At 41.1% G+C, this 21,179-nt stretch overlaps 1 protein-coding gene across 1 annotated transcript; it reads left to right on the top strand.

Moving 5' to 3' along the window:
• Positions 1-27: 27 nt before the first annotated feature.
• LOC101858543 (60S ribosomal protein L9) lies at positions 28-16,673 on the top strand. The gene is made up of 6 exons (XM_005091878.2): positions 28-72; positions 3,785-3,838; positions 6,867-6,982; positions 9,109-9,198; positions 13,050-13,260; positions 16,534-16,673. Exons 2-6 carry the CDS (start codon positions 3,793-3,795, stop codon positions 16,635-16,637), a joined length of 567 nt encoding a protein of 188 aa, XP_005091935.1. The 5' UTR covers positions 28-72; positions 3,785-3,792; the 3' UTR covers positions 16,638-16,673.
• Positions 16,674-21,179: the final 4,506 nt, after the last annotated feature.

The raw sequence follows: 21,179 nt of genomic DNA, 5'->3' as shown, positions 1-21,179 counted from the left end.
GTTCACTGCGCAAGACAGTCAAAAGTTTTCACACTTCCTGTTTCCTTTCCCCTATTGCTTTCAGAGAAGAAGGTAGCATCGAGTTTTCATATTCAAAATCTAAAGCCATCTCAGGCTGTATGTTAGCTAAATTCACTTTTTGAATTGACTTAAGATCGGATACATTATATATACATTTGTTGTATTTACTATTTCGTTGATATGTTTTGCAGAACGTACTGAAATTTCATGTTTGTTGTGGTGTACTCGGTGCATGAACCTGAAACACGTATCAGTAAAGTAAACGGTGTTGTGAGTTGTGTGCCGACTTGACCGACAGCAGCATATTTGACTATAGGCTACAGAATAAGAACAAGGCAAAAGGGAGTGCGGTAAGATTGAAGAATACTGGACCAGCAGACTGACTTTTCCTATGTCTCAACCTTAGGAATTCATAATTTTCCCGTTTTTAATATCTCTCAATGGAGAATCTCGGACCCGGTAGATCTGTTCATTAAAATTTTGTCAGCAGACCCCCCCCTGAACCCCTTCTCCCCCCTCCTCCACCCCAACCACCCGCCCCACCAACCCCACTTTCTCGCGCAATAATGTACGAGTGGTCCGGTATTCTTCAATCTTCCCGGGAGTGCTTTTGAATTGGACGATAGCCTAATGGAAATAATTGTTTCCATATAAACATTATCTCATCCGATCTAATTTGGCGTTTCTCGTCTAAATCTAGACTCTTAGTCTTAGTCTACTAGACTAGATCTAGATCTAGACTAGAATCTAGTCCCACCCCCCAACAAATTATTATTCGCTGGTTTTGGCCTCAAGAGTAGGCTAGACCAACAAGGGGGGTTACAAGTCAGTAGATCTAGTCTAGATTCTAGAATCGCCCCCCTGAATTTTACCATAATTTAATATTTTGCAGTTGTTAGGTTTGATATCTTAGCTCACCGCGAATCAAACGTCTAGATCTAGATGTAGATCTAGGTCAGGCTCAAATAAGGGGGGTGGGAACTACCGAAAAAGCACCGAATCTACTAGATCTAGATCTAGATTCTAGAATCTACCCCCAGGGTGATTTTGTAGTCTCGTTCGTGAAAGTCCAAAGCTGAACGCCAGAGACTGAATTGCCAGGTAATTGTTGAGGTGTGAACTGAGGCTTAGCGTAAGACTGGAAGGAAGCACTAAAGGGGAGGACTTCCGCCGTAACGAGCGACCACTATTAAATCTAGATTATAATACTCAATGGGAGACCGAAAGCCACTGTATAAGTACCATCTGTTCATGACAAAATTGATGACCCCGCAGACTTATTCTACTTCCGTTGTTTAGGAGCGCTGAGTTGCCAGGTTTTCTTCAGTTTCTAACCAAATTCTCACCGCGATTAATTCTAGCAAAATGCATTGTAAATGATTGTACAGGGGAATCCTGTTATAACGAGAGGGAGGGGACCGAGCCGAAATGTCCATTTTAGCAGGATTCTCGCTATAATGGATCCAGTAATAAATCCAAGGGAAATAGTAAAGTAGGCCTAATCTATGAGTTTATAATGTTCTGTTTATTCCTTTTGGTATTTCCCCTGATGATGATTTTGTTCAACTTGACTTGATCATGATCTCTAGGTCTTTCTTGATCAAAAATCGAATCGGGTTTCTTTCTCTAGCACTAGTAGCAATGTTGACAGCTCGGCATTGGCGAACAGAAAGAAGGGGCTCTGGCTCTAGGCTAACTCACCCGCTGTGTTGTCCCCCACCTCGCCACACCCTGTGGTGCGTTGCGTCTGCTTGCGCACGTCACACATTCACCCCATCTATCCCAACATTGTGACCTCTCCATCCTGCCCAGAGAAGTGAGAGGCACGGTATGCCTAGATAATCTAGACTGGGATGGCCTATCAGTATCACGCGATGCCACTATTCTCTCTAGCCTTCCATTGTTTGTTCTCATGGGCTCTCCCATTCTTTGTTTCGGGATCGCCAACGACTTTCTCAACTGGCGAGTTATTTTTAAATATATACATGTTTAATTGGTCTGTGCACAGCAGCAGCAATATTCCGTTGTAACCGACTAGCGTGTTTGTCTGATGTCGCTATAGCAGTATTTTATTTACAAAGGTAAAGTAGGGAAAAAAACAGGGTTTTAGAACAATGTCTTTATAACAGACTTCTCGTTATTTCAGGACTCCACTGTATTATTATTAGGGAGGAGGAATTTCGCTACGAGCGACCAATATGAAACTGAGAAAAATAAAGAGTTGTTAGGGGTAGGGATAGGGTCTGGCCCAGGGTAGGGCTTCTTGGGGGATAGGTCTTTCCTTGTCGGCTTGTGTTTGATGAAGGTCAGGGATGGGGATAGGGTTACGTCTTTTCTTTATTGTGTTTTTTTTAGGGTTTGGGGTAGGGGTAGGTCTCCTCTTTTTTGTGTTTGTTTAGGCTTTAGGGGTGGAGGCAAGAGTAGGGGTAATAGTAGGTCTCTTTTTTGTTTTGTTTGTTGAGGGTTAGAGGTGGGGGTGAGAAGGAGTAGGGTTAGGCCTCTTCTTTATTGAGGTTGTGAAGGGTAGGGGTAAGCAGGGTTGGGTTGATTTAAATTATTTTAAAAAAATTATATTTCAGTTTTTACATATAATTCAACATTCAGAATTCCTTTCCTTGGTTTCATAAAACATATAAGGTTTAGTAGACTAATATAATTCATGCTTAAATTTAAATGTCTGCTTTCCCCCCTTTCACTGTAAAATAATACAGTTTCAATTTACTTTTTTTTTCATAATTGAAATCAGAGCTGGGTTGATTTTTTTATTTTAATCAACTTGATTTTTAAAATAAAAATCAGTGATTTAAATCACTGTTTTAAAAATGTATTCTGTTTTTACATCTTTAAACATTCAGAATTCCTTTCCTTGGTTTTATGAAACAGATATAAGGTTTAGTACACTAATATAATCATGCTTAAAAGTCTGCTTCCCCCCTGTCATTGTAAAATAATACAGTATTCAATTTACTTTTTTTTCATTATTGAAATTAGCATTTTCTTTTTTTTTAGACAAACACTAAGCGCGCGCGCACACACACTGTAATAAAATGCAAGTTTATGCATAATTACACCCCCCACCCCCCTTCCTTTTAGACTGACATTTTTTGTCTGTTGCCATAATTCACTGATAATGATATAGCAGATTAAGGCTTTCTTTTGCAGTTGCTTAAATTAATCATTAGTTAAAATAAAGCCAATGCATTTTGCACTAACAGAAAAATTATTGGTACAATTGTACTAATAACTAGTTGTGCGCACTATTGTACCAATAACCGCAGTCTTAAAATATGGAGAGGGGGGGGTCATGCCCCCCTGAATTTTACCATAATTTGATGTTTTGCAGAGGTTGCATCCCTACTTTGTGTTGCCTATTTGGTCTTCAAGACTTCTGGATGTAGACAAATGGATCGTGGACTTTAACGAACGGAACTACAAGATTACAGAAATTTCTGCCATGAACTATGAACACCTAGCTACAATGTTGGGCAGGGGGTGTTAGTGTAAGTAGTAATGTAATGGAAGGAGCCGCTCCGTCCGCCTGCCCACTTGAATGCATGGAGTCTCTCTGTCCACAGCTCGCTCGCTGACAAGCGGGCAGCTCGTTACCAGTCCGTTCGTTTGCTAGTGGTACCAGCAAACCATTTGTTACTTGCGAGCATTGATTTACGTGACCCAACTCTAGGACAGGCACGCTGTTTGATTTAGTGTTCATTTTAAGGCAAGGACTTGCACATTATTATTATCTTTTTTTTTTGGTTTTCAGGCGTCAGCATGAAGACCATCAATTCTTTCCAGTTGGTCAAAGTTCCGGACAATGGTAAGCTTTTGATGAGTTATAATACCAGTCCAGAATGTTTTGTGATAAAAAAATTGTTATATCTCTCAGTCAAACTTTTGATTGGAATGAAGGCAATATATGCAGGATTTAGTTTTACTTTCATATATTCATCATATTTTTGGTCTTTTTCTTTGCTTTGAATGAGATTGATTTGATATGACAGAAAACATTCAAAAGCTAAAAGTGACGTTTTTACTGTGAGCATTATCACTCTTATTTCAACGTGCTCAATATTTCCAGACTCAACGTAAATTTGTAGTCGTACTAGATATAGATCTAGTACTTAGTTATAAGAAACGAGAATGGAGAACTATTTGCAGAAATATGTGCAACAAATGGGCTCATGATAGGAGGGACTGTTTTCCCACATAAACAGATACACAAATCAACATGGGTGTCGCCAGACCAACAAACTGAAAACCAGATTGACCACATATGTGTCAACAAAAAATTCAGGAGATCAATGAGGGATGTTAGTGTTTACAGGGGTGCAGACGTAGCTTCGGACCATCATTTGCTCATTTCAACCATCCGACTAAAACTAAAGCGAAGACAGGGAATTGTCAATAATCATAGGTACCGGTACAACGTGGAATTTCTGAGAGAGCCATCATCAAGAGAGGAGTTTAATGTAACAGTTAAGAACAGGTTCCAAATGTTGGAAACACTAGGCGAGGATAGCAGCGTGGAAGAAACATGGGAGGCAATAAAAGAAGGCTGGACCACGGTGTGTCAAGAGGTACTGGGGAAACGGAAACGTGAGCACAAGCCTTGGATATCGGTCACCACTTTGAGGAAGATAGAAGAAAGGAAAAAGAAAAAGGATCAGGTAAACAGGAGCAAGACAAGAGCAGCCAAAGCAAAGGCCCAAGAAGAATACACCAAAGCAATGGAGGAGGTAAAAGTCAGCCTACGGAAAGACCAAAAAACCTATGTAAATGACCTAGCGCGCGAGGCAGAGGAAGCAGCAGGGGCAGGAAACATGAGAGGACTGTATGAAACCACCAAGAAACTTGCAGGCAGATACAAGAACGCAGATGTGCCAGTGAAGGATAAAGAGGGAAAGCTTCTCACAAATCCAGACGAACAGAAAGAACGCTGGAAGGAGCATTTCAAAGAGCTGCTGAACAGACCAAGGCCAGAAAAACAGTTTGACATTCCACCAGCAGAGATTGATCTGGGGGTAAGTGAAGAAAAGCCTAGCTTAGAGGAGATCAAGGAGGCGATAAGACACCAGAAAGAAGGCAAGGCAGCCGGCCCAGATGGAATTCCCCCAGAAGTTCTCAAGGTGGATATCGACACTGCGGCAGGGATTCTCCATGGAATTATTGGCAAGATATGGGACAGCGAAGAATTTCCACAGGATTGGAGAGAGGGATTGCTCGTGAAACTACCCAAGAAAGGAGACCTGCATGAGTGTAAAAACTACAGAGGAATCATGCTCCTTTCCATTCCGGGGAAGATTTTAAGTCGTACCATACTGGAAAGACTGAAGGAAGCCGTGGATGCAAAATTAAGAGAGGAGCAGGCAGGATTTCGTAAAAAGAGATCATGTACAGATCAGATTGCAACTTTGAGGATAATAGTGGAGCAGTCCACCGAGTGGAACTCTTCCCTGTACATTAACTTTGTTGACTACGAGAAAGCTTTTGGCAGCCTAGATAGGGACTCAATATGGAAGCTCATGCGCCACTACGGAATACCTGACAAGTTCGTGAGATTGATCAAGAAGATGTATGAGGGAATGAGTTGCAGGGTCTTACTTGGAGGGCAGCGAACAGACTCGTTTGAAGTGAATACAGGAGTGAGACAGGGATGCCTGCTATCGCCTTTTCTCTTTTTATTAGCAGTGGATTGGATAATGAAACAGACAAATCGGGACAACGCAGTGGCATACAGTGGACCCTTTCCAGTCAGCTGGAAGACTTGGACTTTGCCGACGACTTGGCACTTCCTTTCCCACAGTCGAGCCCAGATGCAACAGAAAACAGATCACCTCAGGACCTTCTCCGGTAGTGTTGGACTCCATATTCACACGGATAAAACGAAAGTTCTACAAATGAATGCAGCCGACGTTCCTATCACACTGCAAGGGGCACCATTGGCGGATGTTGAATCCTTCACCTACCTGGGAAGTGTCATCAACAAGGCAGGGGGAACAGACGAAGACATCAAGGTCAGAATCCAAAAGGCAAGAGCAGCATTCATCATTCTCAGGAATATATGGATGTCTAAGGAACTGGGATTGAACACCAAACTGAGGATCTTCAAAACAAACGTGAAGACTGTTCTACTGTATGGTTTAGAGACATGGAGGCTCACAGCATCAGCAGCAAGGAAACTGCAGAGCTTCGTAAATGGATGCCTACGAAGGATAGTGGGGATCAAGTGGTACGATCGAGTCACGAATGCTCATCTGTGGGAGAGAACAAGCCAAAGGCCAGTAAAGGAAGATATTCAGGTGAAGAAATGGAAATGGATTGGACACACCCTGAGGAGACCCCGGACAAGCATCATCAGGCAGGCCTTAACATGGAACCCACAAGGAAAGCGTAAGAAGGGAAGATCTAAGATGACATGGAGGCGAGCGGTATCAGTGGAAATTGAAAAAGCGGGGACATCATGGAAACAGATAGAAAAGGATGCTCAGGACAGGCTTCGCTGGAGTAATTTTGTTGATGGACTGTGCTCCACTGGGAGTTAAAAAGGGCAAGAGAGAAGAGAGACTTAGTTATAAATGCCAGTGGAAATATGTCTAAGTCTAATTCGTACCCCAGGTTTAGAGGTTGGCCTTCTGCCTGTAATACATCTTATAAAACTAGATTTGGATAGATCTTAAATCTACTAGACTGTAGAATTCTCGCTTAGTAATTTTGTAGGCCTACCTAAATGTTGCCAAAAAAAATTGTTCCCACCTCACTTCGTTTTAGTAGAATTAGAGGTACAAAAGAGTGGCTGTCTTGCAGAACACATCATTATCATGTGATTATTTGTTCTTTTCTTTAAGTGTCCGTCACTGTCAAGTCCAGGGCTATCACAGTGAAGGGACCACGTGGAACTTTGGTTCGCAAGTTCCGTCACTTGCCTGTTGACATTTCAATGCCCCAGACCAAAGTTCTGAAGGTTTGTGGAATTTTGTGTAAAACGAAAACTGGACTTTCGTTTTTTTTTTTAAAAGTTAAACATTATATAATGTTTAAACTTATAATATGTATATATATTGGCACTGGTAACTTTTCATAGTCTAATGTCTTGAGTGTTCTAAATTACATTTATTTGTCAGTGCTTCCACTCTTCCGTATTTTTACAAAGTCCGTACTTTCTGCCAGTTCCGTACTTGTCCCTCCATCATTATCTACTCCCTCCTTTAAAAAAAACTGCGGCAGTGCAGGACTGCCGAAATTCCGTACTCGCCTTCGTATCGTCTTGTATAAGGTGCGGATATTTACGGTAATTCTCTTGGCAGCAAGTTAACGTTATAGAAACCTGCCAAATTGCGCATTTCCTGCAATCGGACATTATACCGCTATGTCCCAGTCCCATGCATTCATTGCATGTTGGTCAGCAGTACATTTTTTGGTAAATTTTTACTTTCACTCCCGCACACAGATGCACTGTTTCAGGGGTCAAACTGCTGTACTGTTTGCTGCAGATCACACATAAAGCCACTAAAACTGTCGCAAATCAATTATTTTAAAGACAATTTCAAATCTAACTGTAAAATATCAAATTATAGGTGTAAAAACAGGGGGGCATGGAGAGGTCACAATGCTGTGATAGATGGATGGAGTGAATGTGTGATGTTCGCAACTAGAAGCAACGCGCCACAGTTTATGGTGGGGTGGGGGACAACACAGCGGGCGAGTCAGCCTAAAGCCAGAACCCCTTCTTTCTGATCGCCTAGGTCGATTCGTCAACATTGCTAGTGCTTGAGAAAGAAACCTGATTTGATTTTTGATCAAGTAAGACATTGAGATCATGTTGAACAAATCATCATCAGGGGAAATACAAAAAGGAATAAACAGAACACCAAACTCATAGATTAGGCCTACTTTACTATTCCCCTTGAATTTATTATTGAAGCCCTTGTAACGAGAATTCTGCTATGACGGACATTTCGCACCGGTCCCCTCCCTCTCGTTATAACAGGATTCCACTGTATTTGATATTTTGCAGTTAGGTTTGAAACTTTCTTGAAAATAATTTTGTGATAGTTTTAACTCTTGTCCTGCATCTGTCCTGAGATGCAAATCTTATCAGCGACGGATTACGTCGGGCGTTCCGGGCAGGCCGCCAGGGTCACTCAGTGTATACTGTTGGTGTACAGCACACGCGTTGGGAAACATGTTTTCGCCATGAATACCGTAGGAGCGTGTTAATCGATGATGAAAATAACACTATCTTTCATAGCTTTCTATTTATAAAGTGTTACAAACACATGGATAACCTCCTGTCACAAGCTAGAAAGACATTACGAGTAGTTACGCCCATTCAAATAACCTTTCTTGACGCTCTTGTTATGAATGATCTGTGGTTCGAAAGTGGATAATATAGGTAAATTCCCGAATGTTTTGCAATCAAATTGCTCTTTGTACCTGCACAATGGTATTCAATATTATCAAACAAGCCTATTTTTTATCAGGTAGTATCATTTCGTAAAAAATCAAGCTCATTTGAAAGATTTTGTATTGAAAAATGGAATTCTAGTTTCCTGACTATCCTTTCGAGCTCGTCATGTCTAAAATAGTTTCATTGGACAAACATCTGGAGCTACCAACCTGGCGCGTTTTAAATGAGACGTACGTACACAAACTCAAGCATACTGACGCACACACACTTGACCTGCGTGAATGGGGATCCGACGAATTGAACGGGAGATGATGTTCGGCACGACGCGATGTGCCAAAATTAAATAGGGCTTATCGGGCGACATAAACCCGGCCCCCGCAGGACGAGAGTTAGGGGCTTTATGTTTGATCTGTAGCAAATAGAAGACTGGTGGACTGGGGCAAGTTTGAAAGAGAGAGATGGATTTAGATTTTCTCGTAGTCAGGTGGCTGCCTAGATACAAGTATTCTCGTAGGCTGTCGGCAATGAGTTAAATCTACTAGGGTGTTTTTATGGAACTCTTGATTTATTTTTTTTCAAAACTGCCACTTTTGATAGAGTTTTGAGGAAAACTTCCTATTTTTAGTCATGGAGAAGTTGGCAGTTCTGTATCAATGTGTTTTCACTTGTGCTTTCTTCAGGTGGAGAAATGGTTTGGCAAGCACAAAGAGCTGGCAGCTGTCAGGACCGTGTGCTCTCATGTGGAGAACATGATCAAGGGAGTCACTCTGGTATGTACATTCATTTGATTATTTAACTGCCTTTTACAAAAGACATTGCTGAGACTTATGTTTGTATTGGGGGGGGGGGGGTTAACATTTATGATCATTTGCCATTGTATGTGATAGATTTCTTATCAAAGCACTAACCCAACCTGCCACTCATCCTGATTTAATCGGGATATCCTGATTTTTTTTCCACAAATCTCAAACATCCCGGTTTTCCCGATTTCGATCGCCAGTATCCTGATTTTTTGTTGTTGCGTCCGATTCTTAGAAAAAAAATAGAAAAAGTTCTGCAATCTATTTTGCTTGGAAGCACTGATTGGACTTGTTATCAGCAGGAACTTGGAACGCTACTTTCTAAAACATCTATGCCGAATCTAGTGGTCGACTCACGCACGTTATTTCAACTAAAATCGACGCAAATCGATTTTGAATGCCGACTTGGGTACGCTCAAGATCTACTTTCGCTTTTATAACCCAAAATTCTCCGATGGTGTCCTGATTACTGTAACAATTATGACATGGGCCTAAGAATAATCTATTCTTCGGGCCCATTATCAAGACGTCAGTGGAACTTTCAAACGCTCATTCGCATCACGTGACATGACCTCGTGTGTGTGAGTAGCACGTGTGTCGGGGTCAACAAAATTCATTCGCATTGGTCGAGACGTTTTTCGGGACTTACAATGTGGGACGACCGAGGGGAGGGGGTGCGGGTATTTTTTCTTTACACTTGGGCTTAAAGTGCGTGCCGTGATGCAAGTACTAATTGAGGAGAAAGGAATAAGAAAATAAAAGAAATGAACAACCTTGACGCGATCTTTTTTCTGGGGGGGGGGGTGCCTTGAGTGTATAAATGCGATGGAAGTCAAAGGTTGTCACTGTATGAAAACGTGGACTTTTTGCTGGATGATTAGAGTTATGTGTCAGCAATTTTCAAGACTACAAGAGTTTCAGCTTTAGTGCACCTTGCGCTCCCCCAGTCTATCCAACTCAGATTCGAGTACTTTAAGCAGTCTTTGAGTTTTCAAAAAGCTTTGTCTTGCATACTTGCCTCCTACAAGGGAACCAGGACCACCACCCCCTCTTCCCCAGTGCCCCTTATGACTGATTTGCCGTTGATCCTGATTTTTTTCACTAGATCCTGATTTTTTAATTCAAAAGTCCTGATTTTTAGATTTCACAGAGTGGCAGGTCTGCTAACCTCATTTTTGTGGTTCTGAGTAAGGAAGAAGTCGATTTTTGTATCGCTGAAATGTTTTATAATTAATAGACCTGCATGTTTGCCGACAATCGTCTGAAATCCGACAATCGCGACCCGACCCGCGAACCGGCCGATGCTAACGCTAGGCCCGCCTGTATCAGTCAATGTGCGTAGTGCGAGGCTTGGCCGACTGCCAGCGACCCATTTTTCTCCCGTCGGCTTCGTCGGCACTTTCGTTTTCGTGCCGACTGCCGACGTCGGCGTTTCCGACATAATTGTCGGAACCTAAGTAGAAATGCGAATACGAAAAAGGACGACAACTTAAATTATCAACTTTCAGTTTCGTGCTCGAGCGGCCATTTTGAATTTAGTTTGTTGACTAATTCAATTGTTCAGATCGTGTGGATTCATTCAAGTCCGACTCTCTTGTTCTAATAGAATCTAGATCTAGAATTTAGATCTAGATTTATATAGAGATCATTATAGACCCCAATGGAGGATTCATATTCCAATTCTATTGTGTCAAACCCTATCATAGGTTGTGCTGTAATATTAATATTGGTAAAAATAAGCATTTCATCAGGTACGTGAACTAGAATCTATTTATTTATTTAGATCTAGAAAAATCTAGATATATAGATTCTTAGATCTAGATATATAGATTCTTAGATCTAGATATCTAGATCTATGGAGGATTCATATTCCAGTTCTATTGTGTTATTGTATCAAACCCTATAACAATGTAGATGTAAGCCATCTAGATCTAGATCTATATGCTCCTTGTTTGTTTTGGATTTTGGATTTGGAGTGTGGTTTTTTAATTAAAATTTTTTTTTTTCATATTTAGGACTTGTTTTGGCCTTTTTACATGAGGCCCGTTGCAGGTTCTTTTTAGGGTTAGGGTTAGGTCTCTTCTTTATTGTGTTTGTTGGGGTGGTCGCTCGTTACTCGGATGTCCTTCCTTATGAACCCACAAAGGCCTTTTTTTGCGCAAAATTTTCAGACAATCTGGTTGAGGCTCACATGCAGGTCTAAATTAAATTTGGCAGCTACATTAATGCTTCATAGTCTGGGGACCCTGGTTTTCACTACCCTACCAAAAGGACAGAGAAGATTGTTCTTTAATTTAAAAGAAAAATTCATATTCAAATTATTTTATGTCTGTGTTTTATATCAGCTGCAGTGGGTTTTTTCTTCTTCTTTTTTTATTTTTGTTACTGTAATAATCATCTACTAGACTTAGGGCCTAGGCACGTGTGTCTAGCAGCCTGCTAAAAGTAGCGCAGCTAGCTACTTTTGTGGATTGGGGGTCAAGGTGGTATTTTACAGAGCCTGTCTTTTTCCATATTTTTTTTTGTCTTCAAAGGACATGTTTTTCGGCCTCTTCGGCGGCGTAATTAGTTCAACTGTTCCGTGTTTGTGTTGAGCTTGAGTGATTTTCTTACAAGGATAAAGATGACGGAAAAATGGGATTGCAGGCACAGTTCGACGGATGCGTGATTTCGAGTCTCCTCTGTTCGACCTATTCGAGTTATACAGTGGAGTCCACTTAAAAGGAGTCCGGAAAAAACGAGAAGTCTGTTATAAAGACACTATTCTAAAACCCCGTTTTTCTCTCCTCTTTACCTTTGTAAATAAAATACTGCTATAGCACAATCAGACAAACATGCGAGTCGGTTATAGCGGAATATTGCTGCTGCTGTGCACAGTGCATAGGCCAATTATACATAGTGCAAAACCTCGCCAGTTGAGAAACTTGTTGGTGATCTTGCGAAACAAAGAATGGGAGAGCCCATGTGCGTCAACAATGAAGGTCCGAGTGACTGAGTAGGGAGGTTGTGGCATGCGCAGACAAGCAGAACGCATCGCGTGATAGGCCAGCGTAAGCGTAGTTTAGATTGTCAAGGCCTACCATGCCTCTCACTTCTCCGATGCGGGGATGGAGAAGTCACAGCAATGTGATGGATGGAGCGAATGTGTGACGTGCGCAAGCAAACAGAATGCTCTACAGGATGTAGTGGGATGGGGGAAAACACAGCGGGCGAGTTAGCCTAGAGCCCTCTCTTCGAGTTAGCCTACCTAGCGCCAGAGAAAGAAACCTGATTCGAGTTTTGACCAAGTAAGACCTAGAGGTCATGTTGAAACAAAGTCATCATCAGAGGAGATAGCAAAAGGAAATAAACAGAACAACAAACTCATAGATTAAGCCTGCTTTACAGTTTCCCTTGAATTTATTACTGGATCCCGTATAGCGAGATTCCTGCTATTTTACATAATGTATAAACATTAAACATTGTTTAACAGAAAGAATTTCAGTCCCGAGACCCGAGCCGGGAGAAGTTCAGATTTCAAATATTTTGGTCTTTCTGCTGGGGTTGAGATATTATATTTCGGTCTTTCTTCTTGGATTGAGATATTGTATCCCTATCAGCCCAAGTGGACCCTGACAGTCAGGGTCGGAAGCCTGCCTCCTAGATGATCTAAATTGTAGTGGTGGGAGGGGTGTGTGTAAAAACATATACGTTTAAGAAAAAATAGGAATGTGATTTGTTACTGACTCATTTATTTTTTGTAGTGTTGTAAAACATATTTACCCGTTTCTTGATCAAATAATTGAATACGTTTAATGTAAATACCAATTTTCCTTCTTCAGGGATTCCTTTACAAGATGAGAGCTGTGTATGCTCATTTCCCCATTAACGTGGCTATCAGCAACAACAACACCAGCGTGGAGATCAGAAACTTCTTGGGAGAGAAGTTCGCTCGCCATGTGAACATGTTGGACGGTGTTACCTTCAAGCCATCTGGCAGCAAGGACGAGTTTGTCCTGGAGGGAAATGACCTGGAGCTTGTTTCAAGATCAGGTACATGTTTTGATAATCAGCTTGAGAGTTTTGGAATGTTTCCTCTTTGCACAAGGGTATTGAGTTCTGCTGGTGGCTGCTGCGACGTCTGCAGTAGTTGTAGAACCAAATCCTTGGAAAAGCTGACAGATTTTGTCTTGGGGTCTATTTTTCTTTCTCCATCTGCTTGTCTTGTTACTTGCTCTTTTAGTTATTGTGTTCAGGCAGTTCAGTGAAAAATTCAAAGTTGTTAGGTTTTAATGAAAATAGGCTCAAAGGAAAGGTCCTGCCACACTGATCACAATGCTTTTTGAATTTTGTCAATATCTGTATTGGTTGAAAAGTTATGGGATTTTTTCTACTTTATTTTTCGCTCAAAATCTAGTCCTTTTTTGCACTGCATTTTGTGGCTAAAGGAGGACAAAAATGTACATAACTTCGCAACCTGTAAAGATATCTTCCTGTTTTTGCATCAAATCAAAGGTTATTATGTGTACTTTCATATGAAAGAAACAGAAACAGTTTTGTGTCATAAATCTCTTTAACATGGTATGTAGATAAAGAGCGGGGTCAATTTTCATGTTTCCCATAAAGGATGAATTTGAAAATAAGCGATATTTCAACAAGGAATAGTCTGAAGTGCACTTATCATGTATCATCGTCTTATTCAACACATTTTTAAAAGAGAATATAAGAAGAGGATAACAAAATTTCAAACTGCACTAGAAAAGGAGAAAAGAACAAATTGAGGTAAAAATCAAGCACGAAAAAAATAGTCGATTGAAAATCACGTAAGAGGCCTACTAGATCGTAGATGCTATTCCAAGTAATTTTCATTGTGACCAGACAGTTGTGTGAACATAAAACTAGTAGTGATGAACAGTTTGAGGAAAAAGGGAAAGAGTTTTACTAAAGATAAATCAACTACGAGTGACGAAGACTATAAATGATAATACAGAGACTTGGGCCTACAAAACTTTAGAAAAAACTAGCATATAAAATCAAAGACTAAAACTAAGAATGTAAGACTTTAGTAAGAGCTTTATTTGAAATTAAACCCAAACTAGAACAGCGAAATCCTTCGGACCTCTCCAGAAGAGACGAAGTCATTTTTACTTGATTGCGCATCGGACACACGGCCCTGACCCACAAATACCTCCTACAGGGAGATGAGAAGCCGTTCTGTGTCGTATGCGACACAGATTTTACCATTTGACTCATCTTAACAGAATGTCTAGACTTAGGAGAGATCCGAAGGAAGTATTATAAATGCAAGAAATTGCAAGATATTTTTTCCGTCGTTGTTCCCAGCAGAATTTTGAATTTTATAAAGGCCATTGGCCTTTATGGCAAGTTGTAAAATGAAAAATGAAAACGTACTATTAAAAATTTTTTTTTTTTAACCTATAAGAGTTGTTTTAAATCACAAATGTATTTACACTAAATTTTAACATTTTAGCATTTTAAAGTCAATTAGTTGACCAGTCGTGGAGTGAACTTTTGCGAAAGTAAACAACTTGTGTTTCGCGCGCTCATATGACCTTAGCAGTTGCGAGCACCGTAAAACCCTATACTACATACATACATTAGTAAGAGCTAACTGCACAATATACATGATACATAATAATGTGTGCAACTGTGGGCCAACAGAATCAAAAAATTTTAAAATTGTCTCTAGAAAATCTAGAATCTATACTATAATAAAAATAATCTTCTCAAAGTCAAAATCACTGTGCACAGACCTTGGCAAAAGAAAACAAGTGTTAAACAATATCTGTGAACAGATATACCATGGGTCCAATGATCTCCTGTTCTGTAAAAACTGAAAATATTAAATAGAAGAAAAAACCCAAACAACTAGGACGAAGATTACTAGGAAGGCGAAAAGTGCGATGCGGCAAAGACCCAGAACTAAAGGTGGGCAAAATCCGGATATCATATCCGGATAACCGGATAATTCTCAATGAAACATCCGAATTCAGACTCTTAACTCTCTTTCCTGACCTGTTTGCCGAAGTGGGTGCACACATTAGTGTTGAAGTAATGCTAACCCATTTGTCGAAGTGGTTCTGATCCATTTGCTGAAGCGGTTCATAACATTTGGCTTTGCCGAAGAGGTGCACTAACATGTTATCTGGATTGTGCTAAAGCGACTCATTGCCCCGCCCCGGCACGCCGATGCTGCCTAAGAAAAACAACTTTCGCTATCAAGTGCGCTGGCTCTAGTCGCCATTAGACAGGGCTAACTACATCCATTCTAGGCTTATTTTAAAGATAAAGAATATGTCTAACTGCCAGAAAAGTTACAAAACTGCCAGGCAAGTGGGGAACAAGATATCAAACGTTGAAACTTGGCTTAAATTCAAATCAAAATATCTCTGGCTCTACTAGTCGGATCTGCCAAAGGAAGACGCCATTTTGTAGATGATTTAAAAATCTACAAAAACATGTATCGGAAGTAGTGGTTTATTACTATTTATCGAAACAAATTCGTGATTTTCTGAGGTCACCAAATCGCCGACGCGATCCGCCGCTCACAGTTTTCTACGGGCGGCGATGAGCCGATTTCGCCGCGAGCCGATCTCGTTCACTGAACTGCCTAGGCAAGGGTTCATTTTACTGGCCTTCACTTCAACATTTTTCCAATAAAGAACAGGCTTTCCTGCTGATCAGGGCCTACTGGTCAATGCCTCGTTTCTACTGATGGAAATTGTCCATTTAAAAAAAAAAAACGTATGTAATTATGAAGTTTCATCTACCTGCAGTGAAGTAAGAGTATTCCACACAGTGATGGAATATATTTATGGACTTTTGCACAACTTCTTGTAAAGAAATCACTTTATTTCTTTGTTTTTCATTAGATTTGAAAATAAAAGCTTGCGGTTCAAAGATCATAATGTATCTCTTTTCATAAGCTTTTAAACCAAAAGTAGTGTAAACGCCGATGAAACACAATCGGTTGAGCAGTCAAAAACGACCAGCAGACCATGCCAGATAATCGCACCCGAGGAATTCCAAACGTGCTTTTGATCCTACTTTCCAAAGCCACGATAGTTGCTCTTGGCCCTCTACCACTGTACCGGGAAGCCACGATCATAGCTCTTCGCGACAAAGAGGTTACCGGCCGTTTGATGGTCCCTTTTTCAGGGGGCCACCCCCCCTCTTCTCCTTCAGTTTCATCGCTTGTGAGTCGATAGGGGTTCTGCTTGCATTTGGTTGGTGAAATGGGAGGGGGTAATCTCAGAGCTTACAAGACATGAAGTATAATTTACTTTTTTCCCCCCTCTTTTCCAGCTGCCCTCATTCAGCAGTCCACATCCGTCAAGAAGAAGGATATCAGAAAGTTCTTGGATGGTATCTACGTCTCTGAAAAGACTACCGTGGTCACGGATATATAAATTTAGTTACCAATAAAATTTGGTATGGTCCACGAATGTTTTGAATTTGTTTTTTGTTTTTGACAGTGTCATGAGTTTGTGTCCCTTCCTCTGTTGTGTGTCATATCATAGTTTGATGTAATGATAAAAGTGTTATTCTCATTTTGAAGCTGTTGTAACACATGATAGTCTGAAAAAATACTGTGGGTCTTCTGATCATGTGATGGAGTAGACCTGTAACTGATCAAGTGTTGAATTGATTACTGATAGGTCCAATCCTATTCCTATGAAAGACCTGTAACTAAATTGACTATCACTTCACATTTGTGAGCTTAATGTACACAACCTGACTTGTGTAAATGTAATATCATGGCTCAATGTCATCTGACTTCATGTAGGCCTAATGAGCAAAAAAAATCTGATCGGCGTCTGTGGTGTAGTGGTTACATGTTTTGTTGTCACACACAGAAGACTGGAGTTAAAGTCCCGTATGGGGAAGATTTTTATTATCTTGGTCTTTGTGCTGTGTAGTTACATTGCTCTCAGGACCTGTTGGCCCTGACAGGTGGGGTCAGAGCCTGTCTCCTAACTGAAATTGTGTTGCAGTTGAAGGGAATGTAAAATGCCTGTGAAATAAGTTGCACCATGATGAACTGAGTCCAGCTACATCTGGGGCTCTCGTGGTCTGGAGGTTAGGGCATTTGCCTCTCATTCATCAATAGGTAGGTCCCAGGTTTGAATCCGGGGGGTGTTTCTTCTTTCACATCCTTTCCTGCTCTCTAACCATGATGTTCTGTCGTCTGCTTTCATATCCACTTTCTGGCGGCGCGCCCCCCCCCTCTCCTCTGGGCTCCTGACTCTTTCTGCAGCTTTTCTACTGCTAGTCACAGGTCTTTCATCCACACCCCTAATCTTACGGTAGGTAAGATCTAACACCTAGCCTTCTCGGATAAGGGCGAAAAATCTTGGAGGTCCTGTGTGCAAGTTGTGCACATTAAAGATCCCTTGGTGGTCTTAAAATGAATATAGTAGGCTTCGGCTGCCACCTGGGCATCATTCAAAATTTCCTACCAACTGAACCTGAAAAATGTTAAATGTCTTGTGCAGTTTTGCGAGCGATGTAAATCACTTGTCAAATTTTAAAAAAGCAAAAATTGCTACTTCTGAGGTCTTGAAGAAGTGGAACACAAACATTTGTTTAGAGGCAGGTAGCTGCCATTTGGTGTAATTTCGTCTTTACAAAGGGTTACTTCGTTGTAGCCTACATGTACTGGAATTGAAGCAACTTGGGTGGACCATATTATGGTTGGTGTCATGAGCTATCCAATGAAATTCCTTTTGGGCACTTTTTACATCAGAGACTAAAAACTAGTTTTGGTGTCGTTCTATCAGGAATTTTGCGAAAAGCAAGAAAATTGTAAGCCTTGACCGTAAATTAAAACTGCATTTTGATGTTGAAATGTGCATCTTTGAAGAGTTTCAAGAGTGCATAAAAACCGAAAATTCTTGAAATTTGGACATGATGAGTGGATTTTGCTTGCGACAGCAACAACATGTGTGCACATGGGATACTGTGCAGATCTGGGCATGGAATTGGTAATATGTGGTGGCATGTGCTATATTATATACAGTGGAAACCATATATAATAACGGATTTTTTTAATCCCCGTTTTTTCCTACTCTTTGTCTCTATTACAAGTTATCTGCAATAACGGCCTCAACGGAGCCCAATCGGTTATAGCAGGGACAAAGGCTCGTTAATGTATAAAAAGTAAGACAGAGTAGGTACCAGAAACTAAATTTTCAGACTAGCTGTATGCCGAATTTATCTGTTCCATTTGAAAGGCCTATATCCACTGAGCATTTTGGTACCATTCTTTAACCTCTCCATCAATTGTTAAGAAAATTGTAGTTGTTTAAAATTTGATCAAATTTGTTAAAGTCAGTCATTGGCTGCAACCCCATGTTTGACAGACAATAAAAAAAAGTACCAAGAGCACTAAACATCTCCACATTAACAGAGCACAATCACTATAACAAATATATGGAGCCTAATTTTTTTCAAGACTGTGAGATCTTTATAAATCAGTATTTTATCGCCTCAAACACGATGATCTGTCGTTATTTCGACAAAAACACCGAGCGTTGACCCGGCGGCGCGCACTGGCCCCCGCGGCGAGCGAGTCGGCTCTATACTGTAGTGTACCCCGCGTGCGAGGTCACATGCTTTCCGAGTCTCGCGGAAGGATTGATGAAAAATAATTCCAAGTTAATACTTTTATTCTAATAGAAAATAAACTGTTCTTTTAATTGATACCAGTTATAAGTCGGTATTATACATATTTTGTGTAAAAAGGGATCTTTAAACATTTTGACGGTATTTTTAAAAGCTTTCTATAAAGACGCCAAAGGCTAAACTTATATCACGAGAAAGCCCGTTTAAAGTTCTGCAGTTATCCGCCAATGAAAAGACGGTATTTAATCATCCCTCGTTCCGCGAAGCATTTGAATGCACGCGTGTCAATTTTTCAACCGGCCGACCACGCATTCCGAACGCGAGGGGCTTCGCTTTCGTCGGCGATTCTCCAGCTCCTACTAATCGGACATATAAACAACTTACACCATTGTAACGAGGAAAAGCTGAACTTTTATAAGGTGTACAGCATTTGGTGTTTTATAGCGAAAGAGCAAAGAAACAGCGATCGGAATTAACCCGATTTTACCGATACCACGCGGTCGGAAGGCCGCGAGTGCCCACGAGGCCGTGTTTACGCTACCTAGACAGAGAGAGGGAGAAAGAAAGATTTAAAAAGGCAGTGATTGAGCAAGCCACTTTACTGCTGCAAGCACACGCATCGGGTGAAGGTGAAGCGAGAGAGCGCTGCGGTGTGCTTCAGACTTTGACTTTCTAGTCTTTAGCCTAGCTACGCGTGGCAAGGGAAATTACCCATGAATAAATTCAGCTGGATTAGTCCACAAATGCTTACTTCCCTTGCTTTCTGATTTAACAGGGATCAGATATAACGAGATTTTTTTTATCTGGTCCCACCATCCCTGTTATACAGTGGGTGTCGCATTCAACGAGGAGTCGGCTCCAATGAGGCAATCCTTGATCCTCGATTATTTCCCTCTATTTCTTTGTAAATGTACGTCAGCTCCAACGAGGTTGCAAACAGACAAGTCGCTTTCAACGAGGTCACGATGACCGAATAAAAGCAATTAGGGGCCCCAAATGCGAAGAATTTTTCTCCTTTCTCTCCATCATCATCATCCTCGATTCCTAACGCATTCCTCCTAGTATGGGCCCCAAAGCGGGTGGGTGGGAACACGATGCAGGCTGTGTGAACTCTGGATGGGTAGGTCCAGACCAAGACTTTCATTTTTATCAATTTTATTTTCTTCCCCTGATCAGAAAATCCAATTAGCTCCCGCCTTTACTTTATGTAGATCTGGGCATCGATGTGAGAGGGTATGTTTCCTCACGAGAAGTGTTCCCGAAAAAATATATACATATATTTGAAAATGCAGAAATGATGGTCAGAACACAGCTCAAACACGCGCACTCTACTAATGCTGTTTGAGATTTTCGTCATCAGGGAGAACAACTGTTTTAATTACTGGTGTTGGTACATTGTGTGTAACAATATAATAACTTGTCTCCTTTCTTTTCCTTAGCCTTAGTCATGTTCAACGAGATGTCGGATCCAACGAGGACAACAAGCCGGTCCCGGCAACCTCGTTGAATGCGACACCCACTGTATCAGGTTTCCACTGTGTGCAAGTTGCTTTTCTCCATTGACATTGCGACTGCGACTCGTAGTTGATGCAAGTGCCCTGGTTGATTTTTATCTTTTTGGTGTCTGTGACGTAGGTTAGGCTCCTACCTTTGCAATTTGACAAATGGGATGATGAGTTGAATTCTTCCATTGGATAGACATTATTATATATTGATGAATGAGATGATCTTTGTTGTGGTGAACATATTACATTTTTGCAAGCCCATTTTGGCACTGACAAGCAGGGCTGGTTGCGAGCACTGTAAATTGTGTCAAAGGACTATAAACTATAACATTAACACAAGTACAGTGGGAGACTTCAGGATCCTATATGCCCTCTCAGTGATTCTCACATTTGCAAACCGAGTCAAGGAGGTGTGCCCCAACATCAGTCTGGCCGAAGGGCTTTCTGAGTATCTACCTCGCCTGCCAGACCATGTTACTACTGTTACCGTTTCGTTTTTTCATGTCATCCACAAAACACTATCCCAGCCCTGTTTAGCTTACTGTTCCACCTTTGCTTCTCAGTGTTTGTACACCCCCATTGACACAATTTAGATCTATTTGAAAGCAGGCTTTGACTTTGACCCTTCCTGTACTGAGAGGGCCTGCCCAGGCTAAAAAGGGATACAACGTCCTAGCAGCAGGACCGAGATACCTGATAAAAGTTCTCCCCACACAGGAATAGAACTCTGGTTTCCTGTTTGCAACGGTGAAATGCCTAATTGCTGCACCACAGACGCTGGTTGTGCATGTTTTCTTGAATTCTATGGAGACTGAAAATCCA

Source organism: Aplysia californica, unplaced genomic scaffold (assembly GCF_000002075.1).
Source record: "Aplysia californica isolate F4 #8 unplaced genomic scaffold, AplCal3.0 scaffold00037, whole genome shotgun sequence".
Taxonomy (NCBI): Eukaryota; Metazoa; Mollusca; class Gastropoda; order Aplysiida; family Aplysiidae; genus Aplysia; species Aplysia californica.
This window is presented reverse-complemented; position numbering and strand designations above follow the sequence as displayed.